The following is a 22,350-nucleotide window of genomic DNA, read 5'->3' as shown; positions in this document are numbered from 1 at the left end:
GGTTTTATTTTTCTTTATTAGTGGTGTAATTGAAAGCTAGTAAATAATACACATTATTCAATAAAATATTTGAGTTTTCTTTTATTATTTTCTATAAATTCAAGAACTATCTTGTGGATTCAAAGTTTTGATTATTTGAGAAAGACGGTGATCTTTCTCATTACCTCCTCACACCCTTCTCTACTTCGGTGAGGTTGGATGTGGCTAGAAGTTATTCAATCTTATCCAATATTACCTTATTCTAATATCAAATTCAAAGTTAAATTTAAAGCTCGGAATTTAAAATTCAACTTTAAACTGTTAAGAGAAATTAGAAAAAATAATAATAATAATAATAATAAGAAGAAAACTTGCATGGGACCCACCCACTTGTGGTTACCCACAAGTGGGCCCCATAGGCCCATGTCCAACAAATCAAATATCCATGAACTTCATGCCCGTATGGCATGCACCATACACTAGAGCAGGCATCTCATCCGCTCTAATATTGATGGGCCACTAACCCAAAATTTCTATTATTGGTCTGATCCTAACCATCTATAAAATGAACCCTTTTCTCACTAAATGTCAGGAGTTACTTAGGATCATCCAAGCAATGTGTTTTTTGGACTAGGACAATTCACTGCCGAATGAACAGTTTTGATCTCATTCACTTATGCCCCACGTAAACCAATGACTTGAAGGCACCAGGGTCCACTCACACACACACACACACACACACACACACACACACACACGGAAACGCTCACCTGCGAACCAGTTCGTACGTACTACCTAGGAACTTTTTTGAGAACGCATCATATGGGATGTGGATCCGAAATCTGAACCGTTCATGTAAAGCAGCACCTCGTGAAACCCCCCAGGCCCAAGTTTTACTTTGATCTAAAACTTTGATGGGCCATGGAAAATGAAAACAGTTTCCTCCCTTGATTTGCATTTCTCTTTTCTATGGCCCACCATAATTTTAGATCGGGGTGAAAATTTGTCACAAGAGGTTTCATGGGATTCCGCATCACATGGACCGTTCAGATTAGGCACCCATGGCACGTGTGCAAAGGTGCGCACATGCGTAGGTGCACAAGGGAGCATGACTCTACACACACACACACTGCAAATGTATGAACTCATTAAGCATAAGAAATTATAATTTGAGCCAAACATAACTAGAAAAACTCACATGTGCTTCAATGATTGATGGTTTTCAATAAAGAATGGTACAGTACCAGAAAGCATATTGTTTCTTAGGACTCTGTGGAGAAAGCACACAACCTATATGAGTATGTCATTTTAACTTTTTGAGACATGGATGAAAAATAAATAAATAAAATCAATCAGATCAGTAATTTAGTATTACTCCATGTGCTGTGATCATATAGCCTTACAAGGTAGATAAAGATGTCATATTCTCAATAAAATTCAACGAGGAGCTCCCATTAGACACATCACAGATCAACCTGTATGAGTACACGGTTAGTTGAGGCCATCTTTTGGGGGAAAAAATTCACAATTTTCAAGAGTTTTACTTTAAAAATCAAATGATATTCTCCTGGATAAAAAAGCTACTTCCTTCCTGCACAACATAGGAGACCCCATTTTGTGATTTTTGGAAATTTTACTTCGGGTGTGTTTGGTTTCACCAAATATCATGAAATTTCACAATGTTTAGGGCAACCAAACACACCCTTAGTGCACAAATTCCAATATCAGAAATTAGTAATATGAAGGAAGACTATTGAAGATTAAAACTCACAAATATTCCATTTTGGTCAATTTAGAAAAACTGGATGGTATGGGACCCTCGAAGGCATTGCCTTGCATCCTCCTGCATCAACATTTTCAGCGTTACAAATACTCTTTAAAGAAGTATACCATGGCATATCAAGAAAATGAGATCTGCTAAGTGCACTCACTATGCTACTCACATAGTAGGGTCCCACTTGCAGGTAAAAAAGGACCTGTTGTCCACATTTAAAGTACACATGTGGCCCACTAGATGACCGATCATTGAACGTGGTGGAAATTTCTATCCACATTCCGAACAGGATGTGGCACCAAACCTACCTTGAGTGTGGATAGAATTCCTGTCCACCACCAATGGATGGTGGGAGACTTTGTTGTGATGGTGGGAGACTTTGTTATGCAATCCCATGCGTACCAAATGAGAAAGATACGAGTTATTATCAGTGTAGAACTCGTGAGTACTAGCTTACAAATCAGTGAGAGCCCAACTCCCAATGAAATCAGGTATCTTTCCTGTGAAGTTGTTATCAGATGCCCACCTGAAATCCAATCATATTTTCCATCCAAACGCAGATATTAATAAATTAAGGGATCAGAAATGATAGACATGGCATACAAGTAACCAAAATTGAACCATCCGAAATCATGAGGCCCACAGTAGATGGGTCATAACCCAAAAATCAGATCAATCGAATGATCCTGAGCTCTGGATAATAGGCATTAGTCTGTTGAATTCAGACAATTGTGAATTTTTCCATTTTAATGACCATTGGATTGCACACCATAAGTTGTACTAGTGTTAGTTCAAGAGAAATCTAAGGTGGGGCCTACGATTTTGATGGTTTCCATGCGGCTTATAATCACGAGCTCTTACAAGGTATTCACGTTTCTCAAGCGGGCAAATGTTGAAGGAATCTGGCCGCTTAGCCCGCAGCTATCAATGTATCTGTCAAAATCAAGCATAGATCATGAATCCAGTTGTACAATTTCTTATGCTATTATCAGTTAGAGAAATGCTCACACCATTTCAATGGACCGAAAGTAGCTAACCATTGAGTTATATTTTTAAAATGGTCAATCAGTTAAAATGGCTGAAAGAGTACTTTGAACAGCCATGTAAATGGAAACAAAGAATCCAGGGAAGGGAGTTTTACTCATTCCAAAAACCACTCAAGGCTAACATTTTGCTGCTACCAGACCACCATAAAACAGTTTTGTTCAGCTGCAGCAATGCTTCCTAACTCTATTTTTTAAAATGAGGAAAGGTTAAAAAGAAAGAGTCCAACTGGTTACAGTCCACTTAGCAAATAAATTACAATCTTTGATATGTGTGTGACATCCATCCTTGTCCTATAAGTTGGCCTAATTATTGAGATTTTTGCAAAGATCAACACATCCTCTCATCGAGTGAACCACACTTGTATTTTATTACTTATCAATTGTAAATATTGTTGTTATGGTGTGGTCCACTTAATGAGTGGATGGGTTTGAATTTTGTACAAGGCTATTCTCATGGTGGAGCCAACCTTCTATGTAATTCACTGGGTGGACAGTAACTTATGATTCAGCTGGTCCGACTTAAAAGCTTCTCAGAAAGAAAACTTAGAGAAAAGAAAGGCAAAAAAATATTTGCATATTAATCTCTATAAATTGGGTCGCAAATTTGAAATTCCAAATGCACCATATGATATTTCTGAAGAAGAAGAATTAAATATAATAATAATAATAATAATAATAATAATAATAATAATAATAATAATAATAATAAGAGAAGTTACAGTTTTTCCAGACTTGACAAATTCCCCAGCTCAGGTGGGAGTGAATCAGAGAAGTTGTTTGAGCTTATATCCCTGAAAAAAAAAAAATTTAATTAATTAATTAATCATTTCATAACCAAAAGCATCCTGTTTTGACCTGAAATCACTACAATAACCTACATCAATTTTCTGTCATTTGAGAACTGACCACGCAGATGGAAGTATGCTAACTTGTGGTGCAACCAAACCTTTCCTGCCAACGTGTTGTTTGTGCAGAACAGCCGTACCATACTAATGTCAGGTCCTATGATGAAGGGGAGCGGTTTAGGTGCGGCCGGGCCCACCCAAGATGATGAGGTCCTTACCATGGGGCCCACATTGATGTATGTGTTCTACATCCATGCCATCCATCAGTTTGCCAGATCATTTCATGGCATGAGCCTAAAAATAAAGCAGATCCAATTCTGAGGTGGACCATACTATAGGAAATGGTGATGATTGACCATTAATGGGCAGCATAAGTTTTGGATCAGCAGGTTTATGTTACCTTATCAACAGGTTGGATGGAAAATAAACATTATAGAAACAAACAGTATAGTGGCCCAAGGAAGTTCTTAATGGTAGGGCCTTCAATCACCACAGTTTCAACTATGGTCCGCTTGAGATTTGGATCTTCTTCATTTTTGGGCTCATGACCTAAAATGATCGGGTAATCCGGTAAAACGGATGGATGGTGTGGATATAGATTACACACATCAAGGTGAGCCCTATGGTAAGGGTTGCACTATCTTGGGTGAGGCCGGGGCCACATCTAATCTACCCCATGATGATGATCATCTAGCTCAAACAATCAGATGGGTCCGTCATTAGGTTGGCCATGCCTAGATGTTGAGTCACTGTCACTTATCCACTCATTCCAACGGTGCAGCCCACCTATTGACAGGTCTGGCCTGATTTCTATATGCCAGGTATCTTCATGGTGGAGCCTACCTGACGTAGGGATGAACGTGATGAGGATAACTACTCCGAATCTACGGAGCTTCTCTGGACTCCTCATAGAGACTTCTCGAATCCACGAGGAAAGAAAGCAGAAAATAGAAAAAAATTCTAATAAATTCGAAATTGATTAATTGATCCATAAAAATGAGTTCACATCCTTTAAATAGGGGTACCAAGCAATGGGAAAGAAATCAGAATCAAACTACAACTACAACTCCTAGAATCCGCGACTTACTATAAATATAAACTTACTATTTATAGACGGTCACGATGTCTACTAGCGCACAAGGTTTTCAGCCAAAAATAGTAAGTGTCCTATTTGGCTTCACCAAACCGTTCTCCTAATTATTTTAAGCTCTTTTCACGTTGGGCGCAACTCCTAAAGCCCGACGGATGAAGAGTTATAATCAAACTAAAACTTACTATTTATAGTAAAAACGAAATTAAAATAGGGAAATGACCTTCGATCCCGGGGTTTTTCGCAATTCTGGGTGGTGTAACCCGATGTAGCAGGGTTGGTTGGCTAAAGTAGCTCGTTCTACCCCAAAATCATATATTTTACGTCAAATAACTCATTCCGGATTGCGAGATATGCCCAATCTAAGGTCCGACGGTCCGGATCACTTCTGTCATCGACCGGGCCTTTTTTGATCCATCTTGGCCATGAAACTGTCCGCGCTCGAATCTACATTAGTCCCCTCCACTTCAAAAGAACCCGTCCTCGAGTTCTCATCCTGCTCTGGTTCATGATACTCAGTTAGGTCCGCGACGTTGAAAGTCTGTGAGATCGCCATGTCATCTGGAAGATCAACAACATAAGCGTTGTCATTGATCTTTCGAATGATTGGGACGGGTCCAATCTTCTTATTTTTCAACTTGTTGCATGTCCCGGTTGGAAATCTCTCTTTGCGCGGATGGACCATAACGCAATCGCCCACCTCGAACACTTTTTGTCGCCGGTGCTTGTCCGCTTACTCTTTGTACTTCTCGTTCGAGGTATGCAGCTTGCTTTGCACTTCTACATGGATGCTCATGATCTTGTTTGCCATATGTTCTGCTACAATGCTCGTGCCTGGGTGCTTGGGCAGAGGGACCAAGTCAAGTGTGTGGCGAGACACTCGTTCGTAGATAATCTGAAACGGTGATTTTCCTGTCGAGCGGTTCACCATGTTGTTGAATGCAAACTCTGCTTAAGACAAGGTCAAATCTCACTGCTTCGGTTTTTCTCCTGAAATACAGCGAATGAGGTTTCCCAACGTGCGGTTCACAACTACGGTCTGCCCATCAATCTGTGAGTGGTAAGCACTACTGAATTGAAGTCGTGTATCGAGTCAAGTCCATAAAGTCCGCCAAAAGTAGTTAATGAACTTCCTGTCACGATCAGAAGTAATGGTCTTGGGGACCCTGTGTAGCCGTATGACTTCCCTGAAAAATAGATTCGTCACGTGTGTTGAATCGAGGGTCTTCTTGCATGGGATAAATTGCGTTATCTTAGAGAAATGATCTACCACCATGAACACCGAATTCATACCGCGTTGTATTCATGGGAGACCAAGCACGAAGTCCATTGATAAATCTAGGGTGTAGAGGCCCGTATTCTGAGATTGCCCCTTGGAGGTCTGACAAATATGACAATGTTGTACGGCTTTTTCCCATATCACGTACTAATTGTGGCCAGTAATACCGCTCTTTCACAAGAGCTCGCGTCTTATCTCGCCCCAGGTGTCCACCGAGGCCACCTTCATATAGCTCATGAATAATCTGCTCGCTTAGAGAACTTTGAGGAATGCACAATCGATTCCCTTTGAAGAGAAAATTGTCCTGTATATGAAGGTCACTGGGGTACCCTTCTTGGCACTTCATCGAAGAATCTTTGAAGTCCTCATCCTCAGCATATAGGTCCTTGAGACAGTTGAAGCCGACCACCTCATTGCTCATCGTAATAAGTAGTGATGCACGACGGCTAAGTGCATCAGCCACCTTGTTTTGCTACCCTGACTTGTGCTTTAGAACGAACGTGAATTCCTGTAAAAACGCAACCCATCTAGCATGCACACAATTCACATTAGTCTGACTATTAATAAACTTTAATGCTTGATGGTCAGTGTAGAGAACAAACTCTCTTTGAATCAGATAATGCCGACAATGTCGCAGCGCCTAAACAACTGCGTATAACTCAAGCTCATAAGTCGACCACTTCTTTCGAGCTTCGCTGAGCTTCTCGCTATAGAAGGCTACCGGCCTGCCTTCTTGTGATAACATTCCCCCAATTCCGACGTATGAAGCGTAACACTCAACCTCAAACAATTTGTCGAAATTAGGAAGCACCAAGACCGGTGTTGTAGACAAACGATACTTGATCTTATGAAAGTTTTCGTCAGCTTTATCGGTCCACTGGAATGGTCCTTTTTTCATACAAGCTGTTATAGGCGCGACTATGGTGCTAAAATCTCGCACAAATCGATGATAAAAAGTCGCTAACCCGTGAAAACTCCTCACCTTATGAATGTTTGTCGGGATCGGCCATTCCTTAATAGCTCGTACATTTTCATCGTCCACACGAATGCCTGTGGATGTTACAACAAATCCTAAAAATAACATGCTGTCAGTTAAAAAACTATATTTCTCAAGTTGAGGTACAACTTGTTAATTTGTATGACCTGCAGCACCTGCCTGAGATGTTTCCTGTGCTCCACCTCATCCTAGCTATATATCAATATGTCATCAAAATATACTAACACAAATCAGCCAGTGAACAGTTTTAGAACTTAATTTATTAAACGCATAAAAGTACTTGGTGCATTGGATAGGCCGAATAGCATGACCAGTCACTCATACAACCCTTCATTGGTCTTGAATGTTGTTTTCCACTCATCACCGGGTCGGATACGAATCTGATGGTACCCGCTCCTTAGATCTAGTTTAGAGAACACCTTGGCCCCTTCTAGCATATCGAGCATGTCATCCAACCGTGATATTGGGAACCGATACTTGATGGTAATTTTGTTGATTGTCCGGCTGTCGACACACATGCGCCAGCTTCCATCTTTTTTTTAACGTTAATAATGCTGGTACGGCACATGGGCTCATACTCTCTCTCAAGAGACCCTTACGGATCAATTCCTCCACTTGCCCATGAAGTTTCTCACACTCCTTTCGGACTCATCCGATAATGAGGGCGATTGGGCAGGTTAGCCCCAGTGACGAGGTCTATATGATGTTGGAACTCCCTTGCATCAGCAAGACGGTTAAGGGTTGCCTGCAGCCCTTGTATGGTCAACTAACTCTCCCGGTGGAAAGCTTCCATTCTTTCCGAAAGATAACCGACCCCTGGATCACCATCCATAGGATTTTGATTCATATCTTCATTGTTCGACATCGGCCCAAGGGAAATCCTCGTTCTGATATCAATTGACGCAGGGATGAAGGTGATGATGATAACTACTCTGAATCCACGGAGCTTCTCTGGACTCCTCACAGAGACTTCTCGAATCCACGAGGAAAGAAATTGATTAATTGATCCATAAAAACGAGTTCACATCCCTTTAAATAGGGGTACCAAGCAATAGGAAAGAAATCAGAATCAAACTACAACTACAACTCCTAGAATCTGCGACTTACTATAAATAGTAAACTTACTATTTATAGACGGTCGTGATATCTACTAGTGCGCAAGGTTTTCGGCCAAAAATAGTAAGTGTCCTATTTGGCTTCACCAAACCGTTCTCCTAATTATTCTAAGCTCTTTTCACTTTGGGCGCAAATCTTAAAGCCCGAAGGATGAAGAGTTATAATCAAACTAAAACTTATTATTTATAGTAAAAACGAAATTAAAACAGGGAAATGACTGTCAATCCAGGGGTATTTTGCAATTCCGGGTGGTGCAACCTAGCATAGCAGGGTTGGTTGGCTAAAGCAACTCGTTCTACCCCATAATCATATATTTTACGTCAGATAACTCATTCCGTATTGCGAGATACGCCCGATCTAAGCTCCGACGGTCCGGGTCACTTCTGTCGTCGACCGGGCCTTTTCTAATCCATCTTGGCCATGAAACAGTCCACGACCCGCTCTACATCACTATCATTTTGAACAGTGTCGATTCCCCACAGAAGTGGCATGTTGGCGGGAAAGATGTGGCTTCATGATAATATGTGCTGCACCACCTGAACGATTCACACCGTTCATTTAGACGCTCCAACCGTAGATGGCCCATCTGGAAAAAAAAAAAAAAAAAAATCTGTCCTCGCCCCTTTCATATCAGCAATGGTGATCCCCAACCAATGAAATTCTTTTCATAATGAGCTTATACTATGAAAACTTCTAGATGAACGGCCTGGATCTTCATGTGCTGAGGAGAAAGTAGGTACATCTGGGGAGAGAGTTTGAGAGCAATACCCATGCGCCCAGCTACTCTACAACATAACTTACAGGCAGCTCAATCCAAACCGTCCAAACAGTGGGACCCACTGATGAAGGATACATCCCTCTAAGCAGATTGATTAAACCATCCTGACCTTTGGTCAATTTGTATTTTCATTTCAAACTGTTGACTATTTTTCATCTCAATCTCAACCATCTACTAGTGTTCATCAATCAATCAGCCAATGAGAATCATCTGTCCAATGTGGGTTTTCGGTGACCCATATAAAGCAGGCCCATGATGCTTGACGAACATTTATGCCACATGTCCCATAGTGGTGTGTATGCATATGATCATCACGATGCCTGAGGAAGATAGTCAGAAAGTCCTTGAAGTGTCTCAAGTACAGACGAATGGTTATGAACTTCCAATCACTGATGGTGATCTGGTATATGGCACAGATTCCACGTACTGTAAATTTAAATAGTTATGTGGACTAGTATACTTATTTTTCTAGCATGGATAAATGGGAAGAGATTCAGTAAACCCAGAGGATGAAAATTTCATCTCGGACGAGAGATCATAGTGATGGGATGAATCCTAACCGTTGCCACTGTATAAGAGTTCTATAAATGCAGTTCTCGGAAGCGGATTGCGTGCAGAGTAAACGACTAATAGCATAGTGAGTAAACTCTGTGTGGCCCACTATGGATGTATGTGTCTTATCCATGCAATTCATCCATGTTTTCAGATCATTTTAGGACATCAGCACAAAATTGAAGTACATCCAAAGTTCTATTGGACCACACGAGATGAAACGGTGGGGATAATCATTTTCACTGGTGAAACCTTCTTAGGGCCCACAGTAATGTTTATTTTTCATCCAAACTTTTCAGGTGGTCACATAGACATGGATGAAGGTAAAAAACAAATATTGGCTTGATTTAAAATTTATATGGCTCCCTAGAAGTTTTCAATGGTAGGCGTTCAATTCACACTGTTTACTGTGGTGTTGGTCCACTTGAGCTTTGGATATGTTTAAATTTTTCAATCTTTGCCTGAACTTAGATGATAAAATGGATGGACTGGGTGGATAAGACATATACATAATGGTGGGCCCCACAGAGTTTACTCAGTATACTATCTGCCCCTACGGTTCTCTCTTTAAACTACACGTGTCTAACATGTGGTGATCAGTACTGTTGATCCTGTAAGCTACCGTGGGGATGAGCTATAAGCCAAAATTCAGAGTGATTGGATAATGGTTAAACGTGACTCGTAACCACTCCTTTTGAAGGCCACTTAGACAGCTAAGACAGTCCACTTCCCCATCTATGGGATGGCCCAATAAGACAATGGTTCCAATCACAACATCTTTGCCACGTGCTACATACCGGCATTTCCCTTTTAAAAAATAGTGCACAAAATTTACTAAAACCTGATCAATGATTTCTGCACTACATCCTTAGATGGTCAGGATCATATTATCATTGTAATTTTTCATCTATAGTCCGTTACCGGAGCCTTAAGACGAATGAGTGGTTCAAATCATCACACACTTCACTATGAATGATATCTTACACGTGGGTTAGATTCTGAAGGTTTCCCAGCTCTTTGGGGATGCTCTCTGATATGGCATTCATGCTAACGTCCCTGTGAGAGAGAGAGAGAGAGGGAGAGAGAGAGAGAGAGAATAAAAAATAAAAAATGAAAATTCAAAGCAAATGTTAGATTCATAGTAAATTACACCATAAATCAGGCATATTCAACGTACACCTTTCACACACATAGACAGTCCAAAGTGTGCCCCATCAGGCTATATGCAATTTTGATGGTGCAGATTAAGGTACATATATGCCATGTTTAGGATGAATTTGGTAGCAAATATAATCTATCCATGTGATGTAGATTATCATACTAGGGTGATTGCACCAACAAAATGGTGTGGGCATGATCCTAGTCGTTCGTGTGAGGGTCCTACGCTATAGTTTCAGAGTATCTGAGAGTTGCTATTTAACAAATACAACTATCCAATCATATGATCAAATCGATTGTCGGTCCATAGTGGGACCCACCAAACGAAAGGTTGACTATCCCCATGCCTTGCTGGACTTGCCCAACCATAATTTTGAACATGATCCACAGGTGTATAAAGCCATGTCCATCTCTATACAAGCACAGTTTTGAACATGGCACAGGTGCATGCGCAGATCCGACCTTTCTATACGGTGGTCCTCACTGATTAGATCTTCTAGATCAAAAATCATGTAGGTTTACTCCTCAAGTGGGCCAGTGTACAAATCAAACTTCTAGCTAAATCAATTTTTATCCAGCCATCCATTTGTTGTGTGTCCACCCAAACTGGAAAAGGCCTGATCAGTGGGGCATTTTTAGTTTGATCGAAAACACTAGTGGACCATGGCAGAAGGAAATAATTTCCTCCCTTGATTTGCCTCTCTTTTGCCATGGCCCATCAAAATTTTGAATAAGGGTAAAAGCTGGGCCTTGAGTGTTTCATAAAGTCACTTAGGGAGTACAAATTTTGAGCTCATGTCACTGGAAATGAGTTCTTAAAAAGTTTTTACCCGAACTCATGAGAATTAGTACTTAGCTTAGCATATATATATAAAGGTCAACCTCACGGGAACTCCCCATGGGCCCCACCGTGATGTGTGTCAAACATCAACACTGTACATTTAATGGGTCCCCTTTAGGTTATCGGATATCTAAAAATTAGCCATATATGGGACTCAGGTGGGCCATACCATCTAAAACCATGTGAAGACATTACTATAATATAAAAAAGAACTTGGTGGGGCCACCTGAGTTTTGGATGTAGATGAAACTTGGTCTGACCCCTCATCCAAGTGGGACACACATAATGGATGGGCTGGATTTGTGAACAACATGTTGGTGGGCCCGATAAATGATTATGAATGTTTTAATGGGAGGATAACCGATCCCAACTTTTGTATGTGGTGTGGCCAACTCAAGTCAAGGATTAACTTTATTTTTAAGCCCATGGCCCACCATGAAATGATGCATCTGACTGATGGGGTAGATGTCAAATACACATCACGGTGGGGCCTACAGAGCTCAATCTCATGGAAAGTTCCCATGAGGCCACCTCATAGTACCATTTCGTGTGTGTGTGTGTATTAGCGAACTAGAAAGGTGGCCCTAGGAATTTCTTAATGGTAGGGCTTTCAATCATTCCAATTGTATGTCCGCCCGAGATTTGGATCTTCTTCATTTTTGGGCTCATGCACTAAAATGACCCACTAAACTAGATGGACGGTGTGGATATCTATTACATGCATCAATGTGGGTCCTGTGGCAAGGGCCTCACCATCTTGGGTGACGATGATGATCATCTAGCTCAAAAGATCAGATGGGCCCGTCATTAAGTTGGCCACTTCAGGACGTTGAGTCCGACCATCGCTTATCCACTCATTCGGACGGTACAGCACACCTGTTGACTGGTCCGGGGCCTACCATTTTGAACAGTGTCGATTACCCACAGAAGTGGTATCTTGGCGGGAAAGATGTGGCTTCATGACAATATGTGCTGCACCACCTGAACGATTCACACCGTTCATCTAGACACTCCCACCGTAGATGGCCCATCTGGAAAAATAAATAAATCTGCGGTCGCCCTTTCATATCAGCAATGATGATCCCCAACCAATGAAATTCTTTTCTTAATGAGCATATATTATGAAAGCTTTTAGATGAACGGATCTTCATGTGCTGAGGAGAAAGGAGGTACAGCTGGGGAGAGAGTTTGAGAGCAATGGGCATGCGCCCAACTACTCTACAACTAAACTTACAGGTAGCTCAATCCAAACCGTCCAAACAGTGTGACCCACTGATGAAGGATACATCCCTCTAAGCAGATTGATTAAACCATCTACTGGTGTTCATCAATCAATCAGCCAGTGAGAATCATCTGTCTAATGGGGTTTTCGGTGACCCATATAAAGCAGGCCCATGATGCTTGACGTACATTTATGCCACATGTCCCATGGTGGTGTGTATGCATATGATCATCACAATGCCCGAGGAAGATGGTCAGAAAGTCCTTGTAGTGTCTCAAGTACAGACGAATGGTCATGTGTACTATACGGGAACGGACTGGCTACTCCCCCTGACACCAGCCATTGGCGGGTGGTCGGTGCTCTGTGGGGCCCACCATGATGTATGGGTGTCATCCATACCGTCCATCTATTTTTATATATCATTTTTATGATATAATTAAAAAAAAAAGAAGTATATATCAATCTCAAGTGGACCACATTGCAGGAAACAGTGTTGAATGAATTTTGACCATTAAAAATATTTTGGGGGCCATAAAAGTTTTGGATCAAGCTGATATTTATTTTTTCCCTTCATCTGGGTCTTTGTGACCAAATCAACAGATTGGATATCAAATAAACAGTACAGTAGGCCTTAGGAGGATTTTAATTGTGAATATCCATTCATTATTTTTGTCCTGTGGTGTGGCCCACTTAAGATTTATATCCCTGTCATTTTTTGTATTAAGCCATAAAATGGTCTTTAAAAATGGATTAACGGAATGGATGAAACACGTACATTATGGTGGGGCCCACATAGCACCGACCACCAGCCACCCGGCTGGTGTCAGGGGGAGTAGCCAATCCGTTCCCGGACTATACTTATTTTTCTAGCATCGATAAAGAAAAATTGACCACTGTTTCTTTGCCGAAGAGTCCAGAACTTACCTCCCCCGTTCGACGTACCGACGAGCATTTGAGGACCAAAAATACTCCTACCTTCCCTTTACAAGTAGATGGGCGGGTGTGCGAAAACGAGCGCTGACGCTTGGACGCAGAGGAAACGGATGGGCTACTCCCCTACACCCGCCAATGGCTGGTGGTCGGTGCTATATATGCCCCACCACGATGTATGTATTTCATCCATGCTGTCCATCTATTTTTACATATCATTTTACCTCATGATTTCAAAAATGAGATATAACTAAATCTCAAGTGGACCACATTACAGGAAACAGTGTTGAATGAGGGTCGACCATTAAAAACATTTTGGGGGCTATAAAAGCTTTGGATCAAGCTTATCTTTGTTTCTTCTCTTCATCTGGGCCTGTATGACCTAATGAACATGTTGGATGTCAAATAAACAATATAGTAGGCCTTGGGAGGAATTTCATGGTGGATATCCAATCACCACTGTTTTCATGTGGTGTGGTTCACTTGAGATTTATATCCTCTCATTCTTGGGATTAAGCCATAAAATGATCTGTAAAAATGAATGAACGGAGTGGATGAAACACATATATCATAGTGGGGCTCATAGAGCACCGACCACCAGCCACGGAGCTGGAGCTGGTGGCAGGAGCAGTAGCCGGATTATATACTGACGGGTTGAGCAGCGAGTCGGCTACTGAAGTGACGTAACCAAGTTGTGTGGGTACCACTATGATATATATATGTTATATCTACACCGTCCATCCATTTTTAGATATCATTTTAGACTATGAAACAAAGAATGAGGTAAATATAAATCTGTAGTGGACCCCACCAAAGAAAACAGTGGAGAGAGTGATTCCCACCGTTGGAACTATCCTAAGGTCCATCATAATTTTTATTTCAAATCCAACCTGTTCAAAAGTTAAAAAAGACATGAAATAAGGGAAAACACAAATATCAGCTTGATCTAAAACTTTGTGGCCTTTAGAAGTTTTTAATGGTGGGCATCACTGTCCCACTGTTTTCTGTGCTAGCGTCCACTGGATATTTGGATTTAACTGGTTCTTTGGATATTGCCCTAAAATGATCTCTCCAAGTGGATGAAAGGTGTGGATACAAAACATACATCATGGTGGGGCCACGAGCGTCAGCGCTCGGCTTCGCACACCCGTCAATCCGCTTCTGAAAGGAAGGCAGGGGTATTTTGGTCCTCAAATACTCGTCCACACGTCCAACGTAAAAGTTTGGGAAGGTAGGTTTTGAACTCTCCAGAAAAAGAAACAGTATAAAAAGTTGCGTTGCAGTGGTCAATTTCTTATGGATAAATGCAAAGAGATTCAATAAACCTGCGGGGATGAAAATTTCATCTCCGACGAGAGATCACAGTGATGGTATGAATCCCAACCGTTGCTTTATAAGAGTTCTATGCAGTTCTCCGAAGTGGATTGCGTGCAGAGTAAACGCCTTATGGCATAGTGAGTAAACTCTGTGTGGCCCACTATGGATGTATGTGTCTTATCCATGCAATTCATCCATGTTTTCAGATCATTTTAGGACATCAACGCAAAATCGAAGTACATCCAAAGTTCTATTGGACCACACCAGATGAAAGGGTGGGGATAATCATTTCCACTGTTGAAACCTTCTTAGACCCTACAGTGATGTTTATTTTTCATTAAAACTTCTCACGAGGTCACGTAAACATGGATGAAGGTAAAATATATATATATATATATATATATATATATATATATACCACTGTTGGGAAGCGCGGAAGGTGAGCCCTCAAGATCTGACGGTCTACACGATGTTTGGAACCTTTACAAAGCAGAAGAACGGTGCTCCAACGGCCTGCCTATCTACTACTGGAGCAGATGGAACTATTCACACCTCTGATCCTATGGTATATAGTGGTCCCGGATTGCGATCTATGGATCAGATCATCCCAAGGACAAGCTAAGATGGACAGACTCTCGTGCACAATGTTTCTTTCTCCGTATACTCTCAGTATTTTGTATATCTTCTATTTATGCGAGAGAGAGCGCGTGCCTTTTATAGGAAAGGAAGGGAGATTGGATGAGACCATATCATCCGGTCTTATCCCTATCTCCTATCATAAATCAAATTCAATTTTGAATTTGAAATATAACCGAAAAGGAGAAAGGCCGGAAGATGCCTAAACATGTGGGACCCACCCACTAGTGATTGCTCACCAGTGGGCCCCACCGGCCTACGTCCAACATCTCCCACTCAATCACATTGTGGGATAGGCACATAAATTTGTCCATTTAACTCACCTAATAACAATCAAAGATCAAACATCGCGATCAAAAGAATCAGAGGCGTGGGACCAGCTGGATCACCAAATCTTCTCACAGGTGCTTAAGTACTAAGTGACCACCTGACTAGTACTCAATAACCCAAGCTTTGCAATGCCTGTCCTAGTCCGCATGACCACACCGGATGGAGTTAACTCCCGACCTGGAGTACTCGGCCAACATACGCACTTATCCAACTTATCGAGTTATTATGAAAACTTGATTTTTCACAAACTTCGAATAAAATCAATTCCAAGCAATACTTATATATATATATGCTTTTTAAGAAAAATACTGTTTGCAAAAGTCTAATAAAAACAACTCGATACTGCCGGCGGATAAGTCTTCAAGTGCGTATTTATAGTTCTAGAAACTTGGTGTAGCTGTCACGGGATCTTCCTCACGCAGATGTGTAATTTGGAATTAATCAAGCTGCTTTCCTAGCGTAACTGAGTCTGGCCAATCAAGGACCTTTCGTCATCGTACACTAAAGTAGCAACACTCAATCTCATCCTCATATACACAAGAGGAGGGTAGCTAAGGACACAAAGAGTCACCTACGGGACTGGCTACTCGCACGTTGCAATGATTAGATCGAATCAAAGCAATCTGTAGGTAATAGGTCCCAAGCACGTGGCTACAATCCATGTCGTAAAGTAGACAATACTAGGTGAATGTCGGGTCTATAATACGCAGGTCATTCTACATAAGGTACGACTCATCTCATAACCTCATAACCTGGCTTTAATTTCAGGCCATAACATTGATCGCATGTAACGGAATGGTGCGATTATGTTATTCGACTTTATCAGTCTCATCTTCAATCTTTATAAGATTGTAGGCGGATACGACTCACTCATATCCTCATCCTTTATTATTCACAATAAAGGGAAGTTCATACCTCAATGTATAAACATAGCCCTAAATGTACCTCTCTTGTACATTCAAGGTTGGTCAACCCGTGCGAGTGGGTGACCGGCCTGCCGACAAAAATAGAAATCCTTCATGATTTCAAGGTAAATGCTGATGATCTTCATACCTAGTAATATTAGTGTTCAATACTGAATAAAAAGGAATATATTATTCATTAATGAAAGATCAAAGGTACTACAAAACAAGTACATCAGTCAAGCTTTCCTCAATCCCATCTGCCTGACGTGAACCTGAAATATAGGTTTCGTCATGGGATCAGCCATCATCTCCTTAGTAGGAATGTAGCTGAGGGCAACCTTCTTATCTCTCACTTGATCACGGACGTAATGATACTTGATCTCAATGTGCTTAGACTTCTGGTGGTGTTTAGGGTCCTTAACCAAGTCAATGGCAGAAGTGTTGTCTATCTTCAGCGATGATAGTTGATCTCAATGTGCTTAGATTTCTGGTGGTGTTTAGGGTCCTTTGCCACTCCTGAACTGCAGCACAATATGCAATGTACTCGGCCTCCATAGATGAAAGAACTGTGGATGTCTATTTCTTACTCGACCATGAGATAGCTCCCCCTTCGAGTAAGAAGACATATCCTGAAGTAGACTTTCACTCATCGGCATCATTACCCCAAACAACATCAGAATATCCTTTGAGCTCGAGGCTTATGCCTTTATAACATAACATTAGGTCTTTTGTTCCTCTGAGATAGCGGAATATATGTTTGACAGCTTACCAATGAGACTGTCCCGGGTTAGTCCAATAACGGCTGACTATGTTAACTGCATAGCTAATATCCGGTCTAGTACAAAGCATAGCATACATTAAGCTCCTTACTGCACTTACATAAGGTATTGAGGACATAGCCAATTTCTCGGCTTCAGTCTAGGGACACGATTTCCTGTTTAACTTGGTAGCTTTATCCATAGGGGTTTCAACAACTTTTGAATTTTTCATTCTGAACCGCTCTAAGATTTTTTGTATATAGGTGGCTTGAGACAGGTGGCTTGAGACAAGCTCAAAAATTTCTTAGGGCGATCTCTGATGATTTTTACCCTAAGAATAAAGTTGGCTTCACCGAGGTCTTTCATCTCAAAGTTCGAGAATAGCCAATCTTTAGTCAATATCAACAATTGCATGTCATTACCAGCTAACAGAATATCGTCTACATATAGAGATAGTATCAGAAAAGATCTTCCAGACCGTTTCATGTATACACAATGATCTTCTTCACTCATCGTGAATCCAAAAGTGGTGATGGCCAAGTGGAACCTCATGTACCACTGTCTTGAAGATTGCTTCAGCCCATAGATAGATTTTAACAACTTGCAGACTTTCTTCGGATGCTTTTTGTCCACATAACCCATGGGTTGTTGCATGTATATCTCTTCTTCCAAGTCACCATTTAAGAATGCGGTCTTTACATCCATCTGATATAACTCTAAGTCTAAACTTGCGACAATGGACAAGATCATGCGGATTGAGGAGAACTTTGCAACAGGTGAAAAGGTCTCTTCGTAATCAATACCTTCTTGCTATGTAAAACCTTTAGCAACTAATCGTGCTTTATACTTGTCCACTGTACCATCTGCCTTTTTTTTTTTATCTTAAGTACCCATTTGTTACCTATCGCTTTGCGATTGGAAGGCAGATCAACAAGTTCCCAGACTTTATTCTTCTCCATGGAGGCGATCTCTTCGTCCATAGCATTTACCTAATCGGCCGAGTTAGAAGATAATAATGCATCCTGATATGAATCAGGTTCATCATCATCAACTGCAACGCAAGAGAATGTTTGCCCCTCAATATCGAAGTATCTTCGGGGAATCAATCCTCTTTCGCTTCGACGTAACTCAGGAGCCTGCTGAGATGTCCTCCCACTGTCCTGGTGAACTATAGGAACATCTTCATCTCGAGGAGCAGAACTCCCACTCTCCTGAGATACATCGGGTATTTCAAAAAGTTCTATTGGAACCTTTTGCTTTATTCGGCTTGGGTATCTATCTTCAACGAAGGTCATGTCTCGGGATTCTATCTCAATCCATTGTCCATGGTCCTCATAAACGAGAACGTATCCCTTTGAATGCATACGGAGAAAGAAACATTGTGCACGAGAGTCTGTCCATCTTAGCTTGTCCTTGGGATGATCTGATCCATAGATCGCAATCCGGGACCACTATATACCGTAGGATCAGAGGTGTGAATAGTTCCATCTGCTCCAGTAGTAGATAGGCGGGCCGTTGGAGCACCGTTCTTCTGCTTTGTAAAGGTTCCAAACATCGTGTAGACCGTCAGATCTTGAGGGCTCACCTTCCGCGCTTCCCAACAGTATATATATATATATATATATATATATATATATATATATATATATATATATATATATATATATATATTGGCTTGATTTAAAATTTATATGGCGCCCGAGAAGTTTTCAATGGTAGGTGTTCAATTCACACAGTTTATTGTGGTGTTGGTCTACTTGAGCTATGTTTTAAATTTTACAGTCTTTCTCTGAACTCAAATGATAAAATGAATGTACGGTGTGGATAAGACATATACATAATGGTGGGCCCCACAGAGTTTACTCAGTATACTATCTGCCCCTACGGTTCTCTCTTTAAAGTACACGTGACTAACATGTGGTGGTCAGTACTGTTGATCCTGTACGCTACCGTGGGGATGAGCTATAAGCCAAAATTCAGAGTGATTGAATAATGGTTAAACGTGACTGGTAACCACTACTTTTGTAGGCCACTTATCAGACGGCTAAGACAGTCCACTCCCCCATCTATGGGATGGCCCAATAAGACAATGGTTCCGATCACAACATCTTTGCCACGTGCTACATACTGGTGCACAAATTAATTTACTAAAACCTGATCAATGAATTCTGCACCACATCCTTGCATGGTTAGGATCATACTATCATTGTAATTTTTCGTCTATGGTCTGTTTCCGGAGCCTTAGATCATCACACACTTCACTATGACGGCTATCTTACAAGGACGTTAGATTCCGAAGGTTTCCTAGCTCTTTGGGGATGCTCCCTGATATGGCATTCATGCTAACGGAGCTGAAGGAGAGGCAAAAAAATAAAAATAAAAATCAAAGCATATGTTAGAGTCACAATAAGTTGCACCATAAATCAGGCACATTCAAATTACAGCCTGCAAAAACATATACCTCAATCCGGACAGTCCAAAGTGTGCCCCATTAGGCTATATGCAATTTTGATGGTGCAGATTAAGGTACATATATGCCATGTTTAGGATGAATTTGGTTGCAAATATAATATACCATGTGATGTAGATTATCATACTAGGGTGATTGCACCAACAAAATGGTGTGGGCGGTGGGCATGATCCTTGTCGTTAATGTCAGGGTCGCACGCTATAGTTTCAGACTATCTAAGAGTCGCTATATATTTAACGAATACAACTATCCAATCATATGATCAAATCGATTGTCGGCCCATTGTGGGACCCACCAAACGAAAGGTTGACTATCCTCATACCTTGCTGGACTTGCCCAACCATAATTTTGAACATGATCCACAGGTGTATAGAGCCATGTCCATCTCTCTATATACAAGCACAGTTTTGAACATGGTACAGGTGCACAGATCCGACCTTTTTATAAGGTGGACCTCACTGATTAGATCTTCTGGATCAAAAATCATGTAGGTTTACTCCTCAAGTGGGCCAGTGTACAAATCAAACTTCTAGCTAAATCAATTTTTATCCAGCCATCCATTTGTTGTGTGTCCTCCCCAACTGGAAAAGGCTTGATCAGCGGATGGAAAGCTCCGATCCTACACATATGCCATTGTGGGACATGTGATTGCATATAGACGGATGAGATTTGTATTCTTCATTTGTCGTGCCCTTGAGATCAGTTGTGACAATCCAAATGCTGATCAGATAATCCTAACCATCCAACTGGAAGCCACCAATGGACGGTTAGATAAAAACTGCAGGTCAGTTTTCCAAGTTCAACGGTTGTAAAATTACCTCTCGCCGACTTCAGATGTAATGCTTTATAAGATACAACTAATTGCACCAGATACAAACCACTGTAAGAGTTAACTGCCACATTGGAAGTGGTGATGACTCTTCTGCATACCACATGGTACTCACATGGAGCTATCCAGACCATCCAAATTGTGAGAAAACTGTGGATGGAGTATATTACTAAAATTCAGCTGATAAAGTACTCCCAGTCATCCAAGTGATGGCCATCGGATGAAAGGGTAAAAGTAAATTTACGAGTGTTCCAAATTCAAATCGAAAAGTCAGATGGATCCTATTAAACTCTTGGTTTAATTTTCTTTTTCCTTTGTGTACGTGCTTCATCCATGAATGTTTCAGAAATTTGGATGGTCTGGACAGTTAATGAGTGATAAGTAATAGCAACAGTAGATATTTCGCTGTGGGAGAAGTTTCGATACTTACAGGTCACGCAAGTTCTTTAAATTGCCGATAGAAGCTGGCAAGGGACCCGTTATGTAATTTTGTGACAAATCCCTGCAACAGATACAGAAAACACTTGGTGAGGTGTGAGTGAAGGTAGGACTTAAGAGGCCTATGGTTAACAAGTTTATCCTGAGTTTGCATGTAATAGACTGAGCCGGATGTAGGGTCAGACCTGGCCCCATCAGTGCAAAATCTCATCTGTTGACAGCCTTAGCCTGACCCGACCAGATGTTAACAACAATGAATTTTGACCCCTACCAGCCAAATTACTAGCGGGGCCCAATTTTTTTAAACACGTACTGAGTCCAGACTCACTTGCACTCTGGCTGTGGATAGACTAATCATATGAGTTAAATGCGACTTGTCCAAGTTAATTTGGACTCAGTCCGACCCATCCAGTTCAACACCATGAGTCACCCCTGAATGGTGTGAGTCAGGCTGAATTACTACTGACTCAGGTGAGCCGTGACTCAACTCGAGAGTAGACAAGTTGGCATGGTGCTCCTGCTCAACTAAAGTTTTTACATGTGGCATTCATGGAGGCTTTGAAGAGCCATTAAAATGTAGATGGCCCATGTAGAAAAAAAATATTTCCTCGGCCCTTCATATCAGCTATGTGACCCCCAACCAGTGATATTCCTTTCATAATGAGCTTGTACTATGAAAGCTTCTAGATGAACCGTCTGGATCATCATGTGCTAAGGAGAAAGATGGTACAGCTGGAGAGAGAGTATGAGAGAAATGGGCATGCGCCCAGCTACTCTACAACAAAACTTACAGGTAGCTCAATCCAAACCGTCCAAACAGTGGGACCCACTGATGAAGGATACATCCCTCTAAGTAGATTAATTAAACCATCCTGACCTTTGATCAATTTGTATTTTCATTTCAAACTGTTGAATATTTTTCATCTCAATCTCATCCATCTACTAGTGTTCATCAATCAATCAGCCAGTGAGAATCATCTGTACAATGTGGATTTTCGGTGACCCATATAAAGCAGGCCCATGATGCTTGACGTACATTTATGTCCCATGGTGGTGTGTA

At 41.2% G+C, this 22,350-nt stretch overlaps 1 protein-coding gene across 1 annotated transcript in view; it reads right to left on the bottom strand.

Moving 5' to 3' along the window:
* Nucleotides 1-22,350, bottom strand: part of LOC131220912 (probable LRR receptor-like serine/threonine-protein kinase At1g56130) — a 132,217-nt gene that overhangs the window by 86,250 nt on the left and 23,617 nt on the right. Inside the window, exons 13-20 of the mRNA XM_058215848.1 lie at nucleotides 21,283-21,354; nucleotides 19,833-19,904; nucleotides 3,519-3,590; nucleotides 2,615-2,686; nucleotides 2,211-2,279; nucleotides 1,751-1,822; nucleotides 1,383-1,454; nucleotides 1,178-1,249 (exon numbers count right to left, since the gene is read on the bottom strand). Of these exons, the coding sequence (XP_058071831.1) occupies nucleotides 1,178-1,249; nucleotides 1,383-1,454; nucleotides 1,751-1,822; nucleotides 2,211-2,279; nucleotides 2,615-2,686; nucleotides 3,519-3,590; nucleotides 19,833-19,904; nucleotides 21,283-21,354 (573 nt within the window). The remainder of the gene's footprint in view (nucleotides 1-1,177; nucleotides 1,250-1,382; nucleotides 1,455-1,750; nucleotides 1,823-2,210; nucleotides 2,280-2,614; nucleotides 2,687-3,518; nucleotides 3,591-19,832; nucleotides 19,905-21,282; nucleotides 21,355-22,350) is intronic.

Source organism: Magnolia sinica, chromosome 12, assembly GCF_029962835.1.
Source record: "Magnolia sinica isolate HGM2019 chromosome 12, MsV1, whole genome shotgun sequence".
NCBI classification, from domain to species: domain Eukaryota; kingdom Viridiplantae; phylum Streptophyta; class Magnoliopsida; order Magnoliales; family Magnoliaceae; genus Magnolia; species Magnolia sinica.
Note: the sequence above shows the minus strand (reverse complement) of the source record. Positions and strands in the feature narration are given on the sequence as shown.